At 46.1% G+C, this 18,024-nt stretch overlaps 2 protein-coding genes across 6 annotated transcripts in view; one reads left to right on the top strand and one right to left on the bottom strand.

Moving 5' to 3' along the window:
• The window catches only part of RNF10 (ring finger protein 10), a 42,859-nt gene extending 29,748 nt beyond the window's left edge, over positions 1-13,111 (top strand). For 2 of the 4 annotated variants that reach the window (XM_034934648.3, XM_034934649.2), the window contains exons 10-17: positions 12-145; positions 1,276-1,393; positions 1,632-1,733; positions 3,036-3,191; positions 7,402-7,502; positions 11,852-11,909; positions 12,013-12,171; positions 12,811-13,111. In XM_034934648.3, the coding sequence (XP_034790539.1) occupies positions 12-145; positions 1,276-1,393; positions 1,632-1,733; positions 3,036-3,191; positions 7,402-7,502; positions 11,852-11,909; positions 12,013-12,171; positions 12,811-12,887 (905 nt within the window). In that variant the 3' untranslated portion in view covers positions 12,888-13,111. Of the gene's footprint in view, positions 1-11; positions 146-1,275; positions 1,394-1,631; positions 1,734-3,035; positions 3,192-7,401; positions 7,503-11,851; positions 11,910-12,012; positions 12,172-12,810 lie in introns of those variants that run through there. The other 2 variants (XM_034934650.3, XM_055096256.1) reach the window with 1 other exon arrangement.
• Positions 13,112-15,272: 2,161 nt separating this feature from the next.
• Positions 15,273-17,710, bottom strand: POP5 (POP5 homolog, ribonuclease P/MRP subunit). Of its 2 annotated transcripts, XM_003832386.5 has the most exons (5): positions 17,570-17,710; positions 17,342-17,484; positions 16,001-16,150; positions 15,741-15,824; positions 15,273-15,639 (listed from the first exon to the last, which is right to left on the bottom strand). In XM_003832386.5, the coding sequence occupies exons 1-5, from the start codon at positions 17,680-17,682 to the stop codon at positions 15,545-15,547; spliced, it is 585 nt and encodes a 194-aa protein (XP_003832434.2). In that variant the 5' UTR covers positions 17,683-17,710; the 3' UTR covers positions 15,273-15,544. The 2 variants fall into 2 exon arrangements, with proteins under 2 accessions (XP_003832434.2, XP_003832435.2); XM_003832387.5 differs by lacking the exon at positions 16,001-16,150.
• Positions 17,711-18,024: the final 314 nt, after the last annotated feature.

Here is an 18,024-nt window from a genome sequence, read left to right on the forward strand (position 1 = left end):
CTTGTCCTCAGCGGAAGATGGACAGCATATGTTCCTGCACCCTGTGAATGTGCGCTGCCTCGTGCGGGAGTACGGCAGCCTGGAGAGGAGCCCCGAGAAGATCTCAGCAACTGTGGTGGAGATTGCTGGCTACTCCATGTCTGAGGTGAGGCCTTCCTGTAGAAATGGAGGGTCAGGCAGCAGTATTAACCTAATCTCTTTGAGGTAGGCCTAGCCATCCTAAGTTCACAAACCTTCAAGGCCTTTAGTTTTTGTATTTTTAGTCTTTCTGTCAGTGATGGTGCTGTGAATTCTTTGTAAGTGAAGTGTCCCCTCAGCATGCCAGGGTTCTGTTAAATCAGTTAGTGCTGTTCCCTGCTTCTCTGGTTCATTGATTGTAGTTTGGGGATGTAGATATTTCTTTTATTCAAGATGGAGTTTATTTTTGTTTCTTATCCTCCTTATTGCTTGGGAGAAATGTCACAAATTTGTTGTAAGATTTAAAAGTAGACTCTTTGAGTACTATAAATTTTTCATCAAACATATGCAGAAAAAGAATAGAAATGAAAATAAATGGGCTGGATGTGGTAGCTCACACCTGTAATCCCAGCACTTTTGGGAGGCCTACTCAGGCAGATTGCTTGAGGCTAGGAGTTTCAGACCAGCCAGGGCATTTCTACAAAAAATACAAAAAAAAATTAGCTGGGTGTGATGATGTGCACCTGTTGTCCCAGCTCCTCAGGAAGCTGAGGCAGAAGGATCACCTGAGCTGGGGAGATCAAGTCTGCAGTGAGCTGGCCTGGGCGACAGAGCAAGACCATGTCTCAGAAAAAAAAAAAATTGGGCTTCATTTTCTACTATTACAGGCCAAGTGTCTTTCAATAGGGAGATCTGCTTTATCTTCCTTCCCAGTTATTAATTCTGTCAGTGGTTCCCAGGTTTTTTTCTGTTCTGTTTTTCTGCCAACAAATAACTTTATCTTCTCTGTTCGTCCCCCTCAGCTGTGGGCCCTTGAAAAAATCAGAAACAGCTGATGGGCTTTAGATTATTTGTTGCTGGACTCAGTTCACTCCTTTGCAGTACAAACCAAAAATAACTGGATTTGGTTGCTTATTCCACCTTGCTGTAGGTTGACAGTTTCTCTTTGGCTTTTCAAAATGAGGATAATTGAGCACTACTGTTTCCAGCCCCAGTGCTGGCTGTGTTATGTATATATTGTTGGATATCGGGGTTAGGACCCCCTGCTTTCAGAGTTAGGCTTGCTTTTGTTGAGTATTGGTCCTTTTTCCAATGTAGGATGTTCGACAGCGTCACAGATATCTCTCTCACTTGCCACTCACCTGTGAGTTCAGCATCTGTGAACTGGCTTTGCAACCTCCTGTGGTCTCTAAGGAAACCCTAGAGTTGTTCTCAGGTGAGAATGCCCCTGCTCTGCTTCTCTTTATAGTAGGGTTCAGGGATTCTTGTGGCTAGACACCCAGTGGGGGAGGAAACTTATGGAACTGTATCATGAGTCTTAGTACCTCCTAAACACTTCATCTGTTCATCTAGTCCAGCTGGGCCTACTGTTGTGGGCTTAGCTGCTAATACTGGGAGGAGGTAATGACCATGTTGTCCTGGGTGTACCTCTTTACAACCTGACCAATCTGCAGATGACATTGAGAAGAGGAAACGTCAGCGCCAAAAGAAGGCTCGGGAGGAACGCCGCCGAGAGCGCAGGATTGAGATAGAGGAGAACAAGAAACAGGGCAAGTGTAAGTTCAGGAACTTTCATCTTTGACTAGCACTGCTGTACATCATTGTATAGAACTCTGTGTCTGGGACCCGGGAGCCAGACCTTAGCCACTTGTTTTCTTCAACTTTTAAATGTGAATCATGAGAGCACCTCCTTAATAGGCTTGCTTGCAAATATAATGAGTTAATATGGGTCAAAGTGCCTAGCACATAGTAAGGATTAAGAGGAAATTCAGCCTTGGTAATAGTGGGTGATATACACCTGTTCCAGAGATGGGAATTGGGGCTTCGCTAAGAATGCTGGGGGCCATCGTTCCCCATGCTCTCTGGATCACTGACCTTACCTCTGACTCTTTATTAAAGGGACCAGCTATACACAGCAAGTCTGCCAGGTGGGTCTGATAAGATGGAAACTTTGATAGACTAGGAAATGCAGGAAGTTGGATTTAAGAGATCTTTCGTAGCAGTAAGCACAGCCTTTTGATCTGGTTCTCCAAAATAAGTTTCATTGAATCCAGGGGATTAGTGTGACCTGAGGTCCCATTATCCACTAGAACACAAGGAACTGAGTCCTTGGCCCAGAAAAGGACTTCGGTGTTTTGACTCCATATGGCATGGAAACATACATTTTATATCTCAAGTGGGACAAGTGTATACTTGGGGTCCCAACACCGTGTAGGTGTTTGGCACATGTCCTGAACTTTGAGAAAACTGATATTTCAGGAATAGGATTTTTTGTTTTAACCTTTTTATTATGGAAATATCAAGACAAGTAGAACAATGTAATTAACCTGCATGTTTGTTACCCAGCCTCAATTATGAATAGTTAGAACAAGGTTAACTATATTAAAGACATTATAGAAGGACAGTTATTGTAAATTTGGGTTTTAGCTTCTGTCTGCATCCTCTAGACCTTTGGGGGTACGCATGTGTGATGTCCTCAACTGTTGGAAACTATTTGAAAAATTCAGGCCAGGTGTGGTGGCTCACGTCTATAATCCCAACACTTTGGGAGGCCAAGGTGGGCAGAACTTGAGCTCAGGAGTTCAAGACCAGGCTGGGCAACATGGTGAAACCCCATCTCTTTAAAAATTCAAAAAATTAGCTGGGTGTGGTGGCACGTGCCTGTGGTCCCGGCTACTTGGGAGGCTGAGGTGGGAGGATCGCTTGAGCCTGGGAGGCAGAGGATGCAGTGAACAGAGATCGTACCACTACACTCCAGCCTGGGTGACAGAGTGAGACCCCATCTCAAAAAAAAAAAAAAAAAAAAAAAAAAATTGAATTCTGTAAATGGGTTTACAAGGGTTATCTTTCCTTTGCAGACCCAGAAGTCCACATTCCCCTCGAGAATCTACAGCAGTTTCCTGCCTTCAATTCTTATACCTGCTCCTCTGATTCTGGTTTGGGTCCCACCAGCACCGAGGGCCATGGGGCCCTCTCCATTTCTCCTCTCAGCAGAAGTCCAGGTTCCCATGCAGGTAAACAGGTGAAATTTAATGAATTCACCCATCAGTTAGACCTTATGCAAAGCTTTGGTGTCTGAGTTTACAACCCCGGCCTACTCAGCACGGTGTGGACTTAAGGGGCATAACCTTACTTTGGTAGTCCTGAGGTACATCAAATTCTTTTATTCATCTTTCCCACTTGCTATACTGACTGCTTTACCCTGCCAGCTTCTAAGCACCTCAAGGAGCTCTTTAGGCAGGATAGTTGAAAATGGAGTCTTCCCTTTGACCCACCTATTTTTGTTTCTAGTTTTTGTTTGAGATACTCCCCTGTATGCCTAAACATCTTTGTACATGTCTTTTTATTGTAGCATCGTTTTAATAGCTCAAAAAAAAAAAAAAACAGTTTAGAAAGCCTACCAATAAGAAAATGACTAAATTATAGTATTTATACTGTAAAATGTTTCACACCAGAAGGCCGGGCTTGGTGGCTTATGCCTGTAATCCCAGCACTTTGGGAGGCCAAGGCTGGTGGATCACGAGGTCAGGAATTCAAGACCAGCCTGACCAACACAGTGAAACCCTGTCTCTACTGAAAATACAAAAATTAGCAGGGCATGGTGGCAGGTGCCTGTAGTCCCAGCTACTTGGGAGGCTGAGGCAACAGAATTGCTTGAACCTGGGAGGCGGAGGTCTCAGTGAGACAAGGTTGCGTCACTGCATTCCAGCCTGGGCGACAGAGCGAGACTTTGTCTCAAAAAAAAAAAAAAAAAAATCACACCCGTTAAAGAAGGGAATGTAGTTCTTCTATTCACGTACTAATGGGAAGATAAAAGTAATTTGTAGAACAAGAATAAATGTTCGTGGGTTTAAAAAAAACACCACCACTACCACAAAACTAAAGCATTTCATTATGGGGGTGTGTGTGTGTGTGTGTGTGTGTATGTGTATATATATATGTAAATGTATAGAAAAACTTCTGTTAGAAGGCAGGGGAGGAAATAAAAAAATATTAAATGTATAGAAAAGAATTGAAGGCCAGGCACGGTGGCTCACACCTGTAATCTCAGCACTTTGGGAGGCCAAGGTGGGCAGATTCCCTTGAGCTCAGGAGTTCAAGACCAACCAAATTTTGTCTCTACAAAAAATACGAAATTTAGCCAGGTGTGGTAGTGTGTACCTGTAGTCCCAGCTACTTGGGAGGCTGAGATGGGGGGATGGCTTGAGCCTAGGAGGCAAAGGTTGCAGTGAGCCCAGATTGGGCCACTGCACTCTAGCCTGGGCAACACAGCCAGACCCTCTCAAAAAAAAAAGAAAAATACTGAGACAGATGTGTTCCAAATTGGTAGTAGTGTTACATTCTAAGGAATGAGACTGGATTGAAATGTTCAAATGGGCCTTTAGCCTTCAAAAAGTTTGTCTTATATATAAAGAATGTTTAAAGTGTTATGAAATTAAACATTTATTAAAGAGTTACTATAATTTCAGAGAACTATCTTTTGTGATCTTCATCTGCCTGGCACATGGTTTATTAATTTCTTTTTTTTTTTTTTTTTTTTTTTTTTTGAGATGGAGTCTAGCTCTGTCACCCAGGCTGGAGTGCACTGGTGCAATCTCAGCTAACTGCAACCTCTGCCTCCCGGGTTCAAGCGATTCTCCTGCCTCAGCCTCATGAGTAGCTGGGATTACAGGTGTGCGTCACCATGCCTGGCTAATTTTTGTATTTTTAATAGAGACAGGGTCTCTCCATGTTGGCCAGGCTGGTCTCGAACTCCTGGCCTCAAGTGTTCTGTCTGCCTCAACCTCCCAAAGTGCTGGGATTGCAGGTGGGAGCTACTGTGCCCAGCCTGTTTGTTTTTAAGAGATAGGGTCTTGCTCAGTGCTGTGATGCATTCATTAGCTCACTGCAGTCTTGAACTCCTGGGCTCAAGTGATCCTCCTGCCTGAGCCTCCCAGAGTGCTGGGATTCCAGGTGTGAGCCACTGTACCTGGCCAAGAGAGATACTTTTTGATGCTTACGTCTGATTTCTCAGGCATTCTTGTTTTGTTTTGTTTTGTTTTAGATGGAGTTTCGCTCTTGTTGCCCAGGCTGGAGTGCAATAGTGCAATCTCGGCTTACTGCAACCTTTGCCTCCTGGGTTCAAGCGATTCTCCTGCCTCAGCCTCCAAGTAGTTTGGATTACAGGCATATGCCACCACGCCTGGCTAATTTTGTATTTTTAGTAGAGACAGGGTTTCTCCATGTTGGTCAGGCTAGTCTCAAACTCCTGACCTCAGGTGATCCACCTGCCTTGGCCTCCCAAAGTCCTGGGATTACAGGCATGAGCCACTGTGCCTGGCCTCTGTCGGGCATTCTTAACAAAGTGTCCATCATTGGAATATTTAAAACTTGTGACCATTTTGTTCATATGCATATCATTTTGCAGATTAGGAACCTGTGGCTGAGGCAGGTACTTAGTGGCAAGAACTGGGATTAGAACCTGGTTCTTGAGGACTGCACTACTGTGACGCTCTTCTGCTTAACTGAAAAAGGAGCATACGAAGGACTGTGGCAGATCATTAAATACATTATTTGTGATATGCATCTTTTTTTTTTTTTTTTTTTTTGAGACAGGGTCTTGCTCTGTCGCCCAAACTGGAGTGCAGTGGCACAAGGCACAATCTCGGCTCACTGCAACCTCTGCGTCCCAGGTTGAAGCAATTCTTGTGCCTCAGCCTCCCGAGTAGCTGGGATTACAGGCAGCACCACCATACCCTGCTAATTTTTGTATTTTTAGTAGAGATGGGGTTTCGCCATGTTGGCCAGGTTGGTCTCAAACTCATGGCTTCAAGTGATCTGCCTGCCTCGGCCTCCCAGTGTGCTGGGATTATAGGCCTGAGCCACTGTGCCCAGCCTATCTGTGATACCGAGATTGTGTTTTCACATACTGTCTTTTCTGAAAGCTGCTTTTTGTTTTGTTTTGTTTTGGATGGAGTCTGTCTCTCTGTCGCCCGGGCTGGAGTGCAGTGGTGCGATTTTGGCTCACTGCAACTTCCCCCTCGCGGGTTCAAGCGATTCTCCTGCCCCAGCCTCCCGAGTAGCTGTGTAGCGTGCCACCATGCCTGGCTAATTTTTTGTATTTTTAGTAGAGATGGGGTTTCACCGTGTTAGCCAGGATGGTCTCGATCTCCTGAGCTCGCGATCTGCCTGCCTCAGCCTCCCAAAGTGCTGGGATTACAGGCGTGAGCCACCACACCCAGCCTTTTTTTTTTTTTTTTTTAAGATGGAGTTTTGCTCTCTCACCCAGGCTGGAGCACAGTGGCACGATCTTGGTTCACTGCAGCCTCCACTTCCAAGGTTCAAGTGATTGTCCTGCCTCAGCCTCCCAAGTAGCTGGGATTACAGGTGCCCGCCACCATGCCCAGCTAATTTTGTATTTTTAGTAGGGATGGGGTTTTGCCATGTTGGCCAGCCTGGTCTTGAACTCCTGACCTCAGGTGATCCACCCACCTCAGCCTCCCAAAGTGCTGGGATTACAGCGTGAGCCACCGCACCCGGCTTTTCTGAAAGTTTAAGCTTTTAATGTATTTAAGCAAGAGCAATTGGTTGGTCCTAGTAATAAGAGTACTGACCATGTGAGGGCCTGCTGCTGGGGGAGAGAATAGGGCCCCTCTCGTCCAACACTGTTCAGGGCAGTGGATAGACTCATCTGTGGGAAGTGTTCAGCTCTAGTCAGAATGGATAGAGAAGTGTATTACCTAGGGAGTATTGGGGAAAAGTTTGCATCCTTGTGCTGGATCTTGTTGATGTGTCTTGGATTCTAATTGGATACTCCCAGGTCATAGTGTCTACTATTGGGAATGTAAACGCTGAGCTGATTAAATTTTATCTTTTTCTTGGAGCTATTTCATCCTTGTAAAACCAGTCCCTGACAGTACCTATCCTTGAGAGCCAGCCTTTGTGGAAAGTATAGCATTTCAAAAGCAAAGACTTTTCTTACAGTTGGAGTAGATTCTACCATGACTTCTAGAGTTACTGTAACGATGAAGCTCTTCCCTCTTCCTATACCGGTCACTGATTTCACTGGTGATACTGTTGGCTTTTTAAGAACATGGAAGAGTTGAAAGTTGGATCAATGTTTGCTTTTTTTTTGAGGGGATGATTTGTAATTTTCCAGACCTGACTCAGGGCTCACTCATCTCTCTTGTTAAGGACACCCCTTGGAACGTGACGAATATAATCAGGTCTCTGGTTCCCTTTCAGACTTTCTGCTGACCCCTCTGTCACCCACTGCCAGTCAGGGCAGTCCCTCATTCTGCGTTGGGAGTCTGGAAGAAGACTCTCCCTTCCCTTCCTTTGCCCAGGTAAATCCTTTGCTTGTGAAGCAGCCCAGGGGTATTTAACATGAACTCTGCTGCTCATTATTGTGGGAACCTCCTCCAGGGATTGTTACCTCACATTCTAATACGGCTGGACAAATTGAGTCATCTGATGGGTAGGAGGGAAGTTAACTGCCTGTCGGAGCTTTATGCAGCATGGAGTTGGTTGAGGGCAGATTATGTCATGGACGTCCGCTCTGTTGGAAAAGGAGAGACTTAACAGGCTAATGTTGCACTGACTCTAATAATCATGGGAGGCATTCCTAAGAGGAAAGCTCATGGATTTAGTCCTCAGATGTTACTGTAGACGTACCCAGGAAAGAGGCCAAGAATAGCTGAGGCAGAATCAGAGTTTAGAATATTTTAAAAATCATTTGATAACTTGTGTACTGGATACTATTGTAGGGGCTGGGGATACAGCATCAGTTTTAACTGGTCTCTGGTTCTAGGACCTCTGATTCAGGTGGTATTTATCTGTTACATAAAATGAGCCATTTCTCTTCACTTTGAGAGGGGAAGATTGTCTTGGTTATACTGCACCTAGCCAACGCAGCTTCCTTGGAGCTGGGTGGGGGAACGATAGGCTAGTGAGGCTTGCTGTGAAACCACTTTGTTAATCTCTAAGATAACAAGCTAATACTCAGCATTCCTGCATTCAGATAAGTGAGGAAGATGGATGGACAGCTTGACATGTGCCCTTGTAAGAAGTCCGTATAAACTTCTTTGAGCCTAGTGCAGAATCATTATCTTGACAGTTCTTTTTTTTTTCCCCCCCCCCCCCCTCCCCCCCGAGACGGAGTCTCCCTGTCCCCCAGGCTGGAGTTCCGTGGCGCGATCTTGGCTTGCTGTAAGCTCCGCCTCCCGGGTTCACGCCATTCTCCTGCCTCAGCCTCCCGAGTAGCTGGGACTATAGGCGCCTGCCACCACGCCCGGCTAATTTTTTGTATTTTTAGTAGAGACAGGGTTTCACCGTATTAGCCAGTAGGGTCTCAATCTCCTGACCTCGTGATCCGCCTGCCTCAGCCTCCCAAAGAGCTGGGATTACAGGCATGAGCCACCATGCCCGGCCATTGACAGTTCTTTAGAGCAGTTGATACGGATCTTTCTTATGTAATTACAGCAGTTTGTACTGAGAAATAAGCAAGAATTGAGCTTTGGTAAGGAGGGTTCCGAAGTCAAGGAACATGAAATAATTGTGGAGGTGAGGTGAGAAGAGAGGGGGATCCTGAAAATTAACTGCTGGACTTAGAGATGATTAACAAGTGGCTCCCAGGAGTTATGCCAAATACTTGTTTTGTTTTGTTTTGTTTTGAGTTGAAGTCTTGCTCCTGTCCCCAAGGCTGGAGTGCAATGGCGTGATCTCGGCTCACTGCAACCACCGCCTCCCGGGTTCAAGCAATTCTCCTGCCTCAGCCTCCCGGGTAGCTGGGGTTGGGTTACAGGCGCCTGCCACCATGCCCGGCTAATTTTTGTATTTTTAGTAGAGACAGGGTTTTACCATGTTGGCCAGGCTGGTCTAGAACTCTTGACCTCAGGCGATCCACCTGCCTCAGCCTCCCAAAGTGCTGGGATTACAGACATGAACCACTGCGCCTGGCCTTTTTTTTTTTTTTAAAAAACTAGGCTGTATTGCTATTGCTTTTTTCCTTTGAACTTTATTTTGAAATACAGAGTTGAAAGAATAGTATTATGAACACTTAAACTTTTGACCTAGATTCACTAATTGTTATTATTTTGCTGTTATATATTTGCTTTCTCTTTTTTCTGTGTTGAAAAGAAGTTGCAGATATCCTGAATGATACTTTACCGCTAAGTACTTAGGAGATACATGCCAAAGAAAGTGGGATATTCGCCTATAGAACCACAGTGATCACATTAGAGAAATTCCACTGCCACAATAATATCTAATATGGTGCATATTTATATCTTCACATTTGTCTCAGCGTCCTTCATTTTCAACTCAGGGCAGAATCCCGTTACTCCCTGCATTTAGTTGTCAAGTCTCTTTAGTCTCCTTTGATCTATAACCGTTCCTTTGCCCATATCCCCTCTTTTTTTTTTCCCTTCCATGGCCAGTTGTTTTATAGAATATCCTACAGTTTGGACTTGTATGATTTCTCATGAATGGATTCAGGTTAAACATTTAAACATTTTGGTAAGAATAAGACATAGGTGACATTTTGATTACCTTTTAAGAGTAAAACAATTCACATGTCAAACTATTTGGATACTGTCTCAGTCCATTTGTGTGGGTATAAAAGATTACCCGAGGCCGAGTCATTTATCAAAAAAAAAAAAAAAAAAAGTTTATTTGGCTCATGACTCTGCTGGCTGGAGGACTGGGCATCTGGTGAGTGCCTCAGGCTGCTTCCACTCATGGTACACGAAGTGAAGGGGTCCCTGCTTGTGAAGAGATCACATGGCTAAAGAGGAAGCAAGGAGGGGAGGAGGTGCCAGGCCGTTTTAAACAACCGTGTTCCTGTGCCCAGTTTCAAAATAGCCTTCAGCCAAGCTATTGAAGCAGCCTTTGTGAAACTGGACACACCAGCTACTTCAGATCCCTTCTGTGGTAAGGGCAGAGGCTGGAGTGCCCAGAGTTGTCAAACACACATGTACTGCCATTCCCACTTGGATCCAGTGGCAGACATCACTCATCAGCTCTTTCAGGAATGAATGCGAGAATAGGTCTCCCATCCCCCAGGAAGGGCATTAATCTGTTCATGAGGGGTCCACCCCCATGACCCATACACCTCCCATTAGGTCCCCACTTCCAGCACTGGGGATCAGATTTTCACATGAGGCTTGGGAGGGTCAAATGTCTAAACCGTAGGAGACCCAAACTCCTAGAGACAAAGGGAGAAGTTCACCAAAATGGAACATAATGAAGAAAGGTTATTTAATGAAATCGGCATCTGCCAACACAAACTCATCTTGAGTAATAGGCATTCCTCACTTTGGAATATATGATTTAAGGACAAGGCATCCCTGCTTGAACCCCATGGGGTTTGTCTCTTGATATTTTTCCAGGAATAAAATGTTCCCTGCCTTTTAAGTGGCATATTTGCAGTTGGGGCTCATAGTGGCCTTCAGCAGTTACAAAGCTGGCCTTGGCCAAGTGGAATGAAAATTCCTCAGGGGCATGAGGATTGTTCTGATTTTGTTGTCCTTGCAGGAATTTTACTGGCCTGTGGTTGGATCTGAAAGTTAATGATGAAGGAGCTATTGGAAAAGCAGACTAAAAGGTAGTGAGGGGCTGTTGAAGCGGTGTCAGGAGAGAGTTTAGTTAGTTTTCATGGCTTTAGGTAACTGAAGTTTAGTAGCCATGTGGTTTAAAACTGGAGGGTACTTGGCTGGGCACGGTGTCTCATGCCTGTAATCCCAGCACTTTGGGAGGCCAAGGCGGGCGGATCACCTGAGGTCAGGAGTTCGAGACCAGCCTGACCAACATGGAGAAACCCCGTCTTTACTAAAAATACAAAAATTAGCCGGGCGTGGTGGTGCATGCCTATAATCCCAGCTACTCAGGAGGATGAGGCAGGAGAATCACTTGAAGCTGGGAGGCAGAGGTTGTGGTAAGCCAAGATTTGCGCCATTGCACTCCAGCCTGGGCAACAAGAGCGAAACTCCATCTCGAACAAAACAAAAAAAACTGGAGGGTACTAGGCCGGGCACAGTGGCTCACGCCTGTAATCCCAGCACTTTGGGAGGCCAAGGTGAGGGATTAACTGAGGTCAAGAGTTCAGGACCAGCCTGGCCAACATGGTGAAACCCCGTCTCTACTAAAAAAAAAAAATCCAAAAATTAGCCAGGCGGGTGCCTGTAATCCCAGCTACTTGGGAGGCTGAGACAGAATTGCTTGAACCTGGGAGGCACAGGTCACAGTGAGCCAATATTGTGCCATTGCACGCCAGCCTGGGCAACAAGAGCTAAACTGTCTAAAAAACAAAAACTAGAGGGTACTACTCACTGCTTCCTCCAACAGCTCGATGTTTTTAGGGGTCCCAGGAAGGGCAGAAAAACTTAACCAGAAAGTCGGAATTCCCAATTTGAGGGTCTCAGTAAGAATCTCTTGTGCCTTCTGTGCAGTGTTCTTTACCCATTTCCTAAGGAACAAACAGCTTATGGTTTACTACCTTGTGGGTTTCATTGCCATTTCCATTAGCCAGGATATAGAGGACATGACTAGAACAGTGTGTTAAGGAGAGAAGTACCTGGAAAATCTTTTCAAAGGTGATAGTTGGTTCTGTGCCTCTCCAGTCAGTCAAGGTAGGTCTGAAAAAGAAGTTGGACCAGCTACTTAAATTCTCTCCCCCACTTCTTTCCCACTTTGGCAGATGCTGAGGGTTGGAAAAGCAAAAGCAGATGTGTGGCCCAAAACTGCTCCAAAGAAAGGTGAGGATGGTCCACTGGTGAAGGGGGAGTTTGGCTTCTTTCCATAAAAGGCTGTTTCTAGAAAAAGAGTTGTTTCTGTAGTTTTAACACTGGTATTTTTTAGATGAGAACAGCTTAGTTCCTCCTGCCCCTGTGGACAGCGACGGGGAGAGTGATAATTCAGACCGTGTTCCTGTGCCCAGTTTTCAGAATTCCTTCAGCCAAGCTATTGAAGCAGCCTTCATGAAACTGGACACACCAGCTACTTCAGACCCCCTCTCTGGTAAGGGCAGAGGCTGGAGTGCCCAGGGTTGTCAAACATACTACACATGTACTGCCATTCCCGCCTGGATTCAGTGGCAGACATCACTAATTAGGCTCTTTCCCTTCTGAACCCTTCAGCACACTCTAGTGTCATTTAAATAATACTCCATTTGGTATGTCAGATAGGACCTATTTGCCACCCCAGAGAAATTGATGACGCCTGAAAGTGAAATTCTGAGGAACTCTTCCAAGATACAGTGGGGTGTACAACCTGTATCCTTTAGAATCTTGAGTTGGTACAGGGTGGCTAATTAGATGGAGAAGTCAGTCTCGAAGCCTGTTGCACTCTGTTCATGACTAGACAAGAATCACATACGTATGGCGTGCTATGTGCCTAGCACTGTGCTAATTCTCCCAACAACCACGTTAAATGGGTGTACCTCACGTTACAGATGGGGAGACTGAGGTCCAGGGGGGTAAAAGTGATTTGCCCAAAGACACCCACTTGGTGTATACCAAGACTGGTATTGGCATCTAGGCAGTCTAATTCCAGAGCCTCCACTCTCAGCTCCCACTCTGTGACTCTCAGTAATGAAAACTGGCCAGGGGACAAGGGATGGCATTTTAAGTTAAGCTGTCTTTCTGTGTCTCCCTTTAGAAGAGAAAGGAGGAAAGAAAAGAAAAAAACAGAAACAGAAGCTCCTGTTCAGCACCTCAGTCGTCCACACCAAGTGACACTACTGGCCCAGGCTACCTTCTCCATCTGGTTTTTGTTTTTGGTTTTTTTTCCCCCATGCTTTTGTTTGGCTGCTGTAATTTTTAAGTATTTGAGTTTGAACAGATTAGCTCTGGGGGGAGGGGGTTTCCACAATGTGAGGGGGAACCAAGAAAATTTTAAATACAGTGTATTTTCCAGCTTCCTGTCTTTACACCAAAATAAAGTATTGACACTCACAAGAGATCTCTTCCTGCCAAGGTTTTTAGTTCATTGCCAGTTTAGTCTTTTTGACCCATGTGTAATTAATTTTTCTCAACCCAAAGTAAGATTGAGTCCCCTTTGAGATGCATTAGAGCAGTCCAACCCAGAATGGCACACACTGCTCTGCTGTAGCATCATGTCAGGGCTTCCTGGACTCAGTACACCTCTCAGTTTGTCTTTTAAAAAACAGCTGAATCTTTACTACCTATTTAGTTCTCCTTGTTAAAGAAACGGGTGGGAATAAAATGGATTTAGGACACCCAGTTTGAATTGCAGTTTTTTTTTTTTTCTGACACATGGCCAGGCTGTGGTGCCAGCTTAATGGAGTAGGCTGTCCTTGGCACTTGCATGTGTGAAAGGAGGGTTTTGCCTCTTCTTGAGCATGGCTTGAGTTGGTAAGGAAAGCTGTAACTCACAAAGCCCTGAGACCTGCTACCCCTAAGATCGAGCTTGTTTTCAGTGACTGGCTTGAGTCATAGGAGGAGGAGTCTGGTACAGCTGCAGGAGAGCAGGGCCATCTGAAGCGGTAGCATTGCCACCATCTCCCTCTCATCTAGAGCAGTTTTCTTATGCCTTGATTTGAGCTGAATTTGATGTGAATTCTTTTGCTGCTTAATAAAGTGACCTCTAGGTGCATTAGAATGCGAAGGCAAATAGTTGCAATAAATCACCTGCACAAGCAATGTGAGCTTTTTGTTTTGTTAAGTTCATTACAGGTAAGCTAGACAAGTTATTTCTTGAATAGGTTAACGTGACAGCTACTATGATATTGTAGGCTGTCTTTTCTGGTGTCAGGTTTAAATGGTTCTAGAGCTGGGCTTAGCTTTAACCTGCCATTTTAAAAGAAATCCTATCAGGAAATTTCCTGGATGGATGAGGGTGTTCTGGCCTCCAGATGAGGGGGCATGTTGAAGCCAGAATCACCAGTGTTTCTGTTAAATGTGTATGGTACTTTCAGTCTCATCCATTGTATTATGGAGAAAACAGATCCCAGAAATGTCAGTAGGTAGCAGATCAAACCTGGATCACAAGTCTCCCGCCGTTCCTACTTCCTGTGAGTATGGCAGTCTGACTTGTCTTCAGGGCGCCTTGTATTCAAGGCGCAATAAAGAAGAACGGAACTACAAAAACTACCTTAAGTTCCTTAAGTGGACAGCTGCTACATGACCATGCAGTAATGTCAGATGAGGCCAGCACCCGCGCCCCCCCAACTGCAAAGGTTGCATTTTTTGTTTGAGACAGAGTCTCGCTCTAGCCCAGGCTTCAGTACGGTGGTGGGATCTCAGCTCACTGCAAGCTCTGCCTCCCGGGTTCACGCCATTCTCCTGCCTCAGCCTCCTGAGTACCTGAGATTACAGGCACCCGCCACCATGCCCAGCTAATTTTTTGTATTTTTAGTGGAGACAGGGTTTCTCTGCGTTAGACGGGATGGTCTTGATCTCCTGATCTTGTGATCTGCCTGCCTCAGCCTCCCAAAGTGCTGGGATTACAGGTGTGAGCCACTGCGCCCGGCCCAAAGTTGTATTTTTTAAGTTACCTGATTAACTATTGGCAAGGAATCTGGTATCTGTAAGACCCTGTGGTTCAGTACTGAGATGGGCTGTAGATCTCTGCCAGTTCAGTTGCTGTGTCTCAACTAATATTTCTATTCCAAATGACTTGGCTTGCTTAGGGCCCATCATGGGGCCGGGGGTACAAAGCTTCAGGTAGAAGGCTAAGTATTGAAAATTTAGGCCAGGCACAGTGGCTCACCCTTTAATCCCAGCACTTTTGGAGGCCAAGGTAGGCCGATCACTTGAGGCCAGGAGTTCAACAGCAGCCTGGCCAACATGGCAAAACCCCGTCTCTACTAAAAATACAAAAATTAGCCAGACGTGGTGGTGCACGTCTGTAATCCCAGCTACTTGGAAGGCTGAGGTGGGAGAATTGCTTGAACCCAGGAGGCGGAGGTTGCAGTGAGCCGATACTGGGCCACTACACTCCAGCCTGGGTGATAGACTGAGACTGTCTCAAAAAAAAAAAAGTTTAATTAGTACCACATAGGGAGTCAGTCTTCCCACCAAGGCTAGGGATAGAGAGAGAACAGAGACTTGGCCAAGCATGGACTCCATAAGCCCTTTTTGTAATATAAGTATGCTAAATGCCACGGAAACCGATACATTTATTAAATCTACTCTTAGCCAAACAATAAAGATGTCTACAGAGTTCACAACCTGCAACACTTCACCAGGGAATGCTAGGTAAAGGCAACTTCAGTTTAACTGAGTACTCCATTTCAAGTGGGTAATGTCCGCTGGTTGGCAGCTATCCAGTTTGGAAAACTGTGGAAGATGCTGTTGCTACCCAGATTGTTCTGTTCAACAAGTGGGCCTGAAGCCTGAGCAGTGTAGCCAGCTGTGTGGGGAGTAGAGGTTCACTCCATTGCTTCTGCAGCCTCCTCACCTGACTCTTCCTCCTCCTCTAGTAAGCAGCTTCTTGTCACAGACTTCTGGATAGCTTCCCGCTCTCCTGGAGAAGGCAGATAACAGGGATGAAAGATATCTTTGGGAGTGATTTCTTCAGCTTAAGGTCAGTCACTGCTCAGTGGGCACTGGGCTAGTGTTGCTTACCTTCATCAGTGCAGTTCTGCAACAAGATCAACAGTTGTCTCCTGTTGTACTGAATTAGGAACTTCTGACATGTTCTTATTGTACCTGGCATATGAGTTACTGTGGTCAACAGCTTGTGAAAGGTCTCGACCTTACAGACTTTCAGAGGTAGGGGGAAGTGTCTTGTTAGCGGGACAGCAGCAAGACCCACCCACCAGTCTAGACTGAACTGTGAACGTGTCACCAATTGAAAATCAGTAGCCATACCACCTCACTCCTACCTCCCACATGTAATGTGTTGAAAAAGCATGGGTAACGGTGTCCTTTGTTCTCCAAGTATGTGATGAAGGGAAGAGCTGACCACACAAGCTGATAGAATTCTTTTCTGCATCGAAGTAGCACTATTCCAGTATAGGCATTGAGGTATCGAACTACAACAGGAAAGAAAAATCATTTTGGAAAACTTTTGCTGTGTGTGGTGGCTCACGCCTGTAATCCCAGCACTTTGGGAGGCTGAGGCGGGCAGATCACTTTAAGTCAGGAGTTCGAGGCCAGCCTGGCCAACATGATGAAACCCCGTCTCTACTAAAAATACAAAAATTAGCTGGGTGTGGTGGTGCGCACCTGTAATTCCAGCCACTCAGGAGGCTGAGGCATGAGAATCACCTGAACCCAGGAGGCAGAGGCAGCAATGACCCCCGATCTCGCTGCTGCACTCCAGCAGCCTGGGCAACAGCCAGACTGTCTCGAAAAAAGGAAAACTTTGGAGTAACAGAGCCTACTATGTGCCAAAAGTATGTTGTAGGCAAGTGGCACGTAGATCTATCAGCGAGTAAAAGAGAAAAGCCAAAACACCCACTGTGTTGCACACCACTCAGAACTGGTGAATGAATTTAGAATTGAAAATGCTTTCTAATTCACTAGTTAATTCAATAAATAGGAGCAGGTAGGAGGCGATCCGTTTTAATTTAGGAAAACCCCCCACAAAACCCTTGCCTGAAAAACAGGCTGTTTTACTGCATTTGGGCTCCGTAATTATTGTAGCAGTCAGCTCTCAGTCTCACCTGACTTAGGAGAGTTAAGTCTATCTGCATATAACTCTCCAGAAGTCAATCTCAAACAAGGTAAAAGTGGGAACTAATTTAAGTGGTGTGAAAGAAGGGCCCCTCTGTCCTAGCTCATCCTGTATTTACATATATTGACAATCATGTGTTCTGTACTTTACCAACTATTTAAGGGCTTTCCCGGGGTACTTTTGACAATTTTTTTCCATGTGATGTTAATGTAATCGGTCATATAATAGCTCTTACTAGGAAGTATACACAGCTTCCCTCATTTAATTCTCTACCCTATCAAATTCAATCACAACCAATTACAGAAATTACCTGTCAAGCAGGTAAAAAGAGGCTTCTAGCTCAAAGCCCCACTGCCTTCGGGCCCCTCCTTTTAGCGCTCTGCTAATTTCGGACTCTCGCTTGGGGTTCCAGGCGCTTAAAGAGATACCTTACAAAAAACGGTGCACGGGCTTGGCCACTCGTGCCCCTTCTTTCTTCCTCCGGCGCCTGCCCCCTCCACATCCCGCCATCCTCCCGGGTTCCCCTCTTTCCCCAGCGCCCTTGCACCCGCGAAGCCGATGGAGCAGGCGGCTGCGCCGAAAGTTCCGTGCACCCTGGCGATCGTGTCCCGTACGAGGCTGCTCAGAACTCGGTCATCGAGGCTTAGGCGGCAGCGGGGGTCGTCAGACACCAGTTCGCAGAGCAGGTACCTGCGGCAGGCGAGAGGAAGGTGGACACTAGCGGGGCCGCGAGGACCCAGCAAGGCACTGGGAGGGTCTGGAAGGGAATGCTTACCTGTGCTTGAACCGCACCATGGCTGCCTCCGCGCTCTCCGGTCCGGCGTGCAAACCGGATGTGAGTTCTGCCCGCTGCCAATGGGAAGCTTGCTTCCGCAGCCTTTCAGCCATTCAGAGAAGGAGACAGGCTATTAGGGCGGAGCTAGAAAGTTGAGAGGCCGAAGTCTGTCAGCTCCCTCAAGCCCCGCCCAACTGCGTTTGTAAGCGCGCATGCGTCCTGCGGAGGGTCACTGACTAGTTTGAGGGCTGAACCCCGGGATGGAGCGGCTTGCAGCTGTAATGGATGGTTCTGTTGCACACTGAAGTTTACAATAGTGTGTAGGATGCAGCCGCTACCCTTGGGGCCCTGGGAACCTTGCACCACAGTTATGTATGCGAGTATATTCTCTCCCCAAGGTGAACGGTGGAGCTTTTGAGGGCAAGACCCTGCACCTCACAGCCCAGGGATTGACA

This window comes from Pan paniscus, chromosome 10 (genome assembly GCF_029289425.2).
Source record: "Pan paniscus chromosome 10, NHGRI_mPanPan1-v2.0_pri, whole genome shotgun sequence".
NCBI classification, from domain to species: Eukaryota; Metazoa; Chordata; class Mammalia; order Primates; family Hominidae; genus Pan; species Pan paniscus.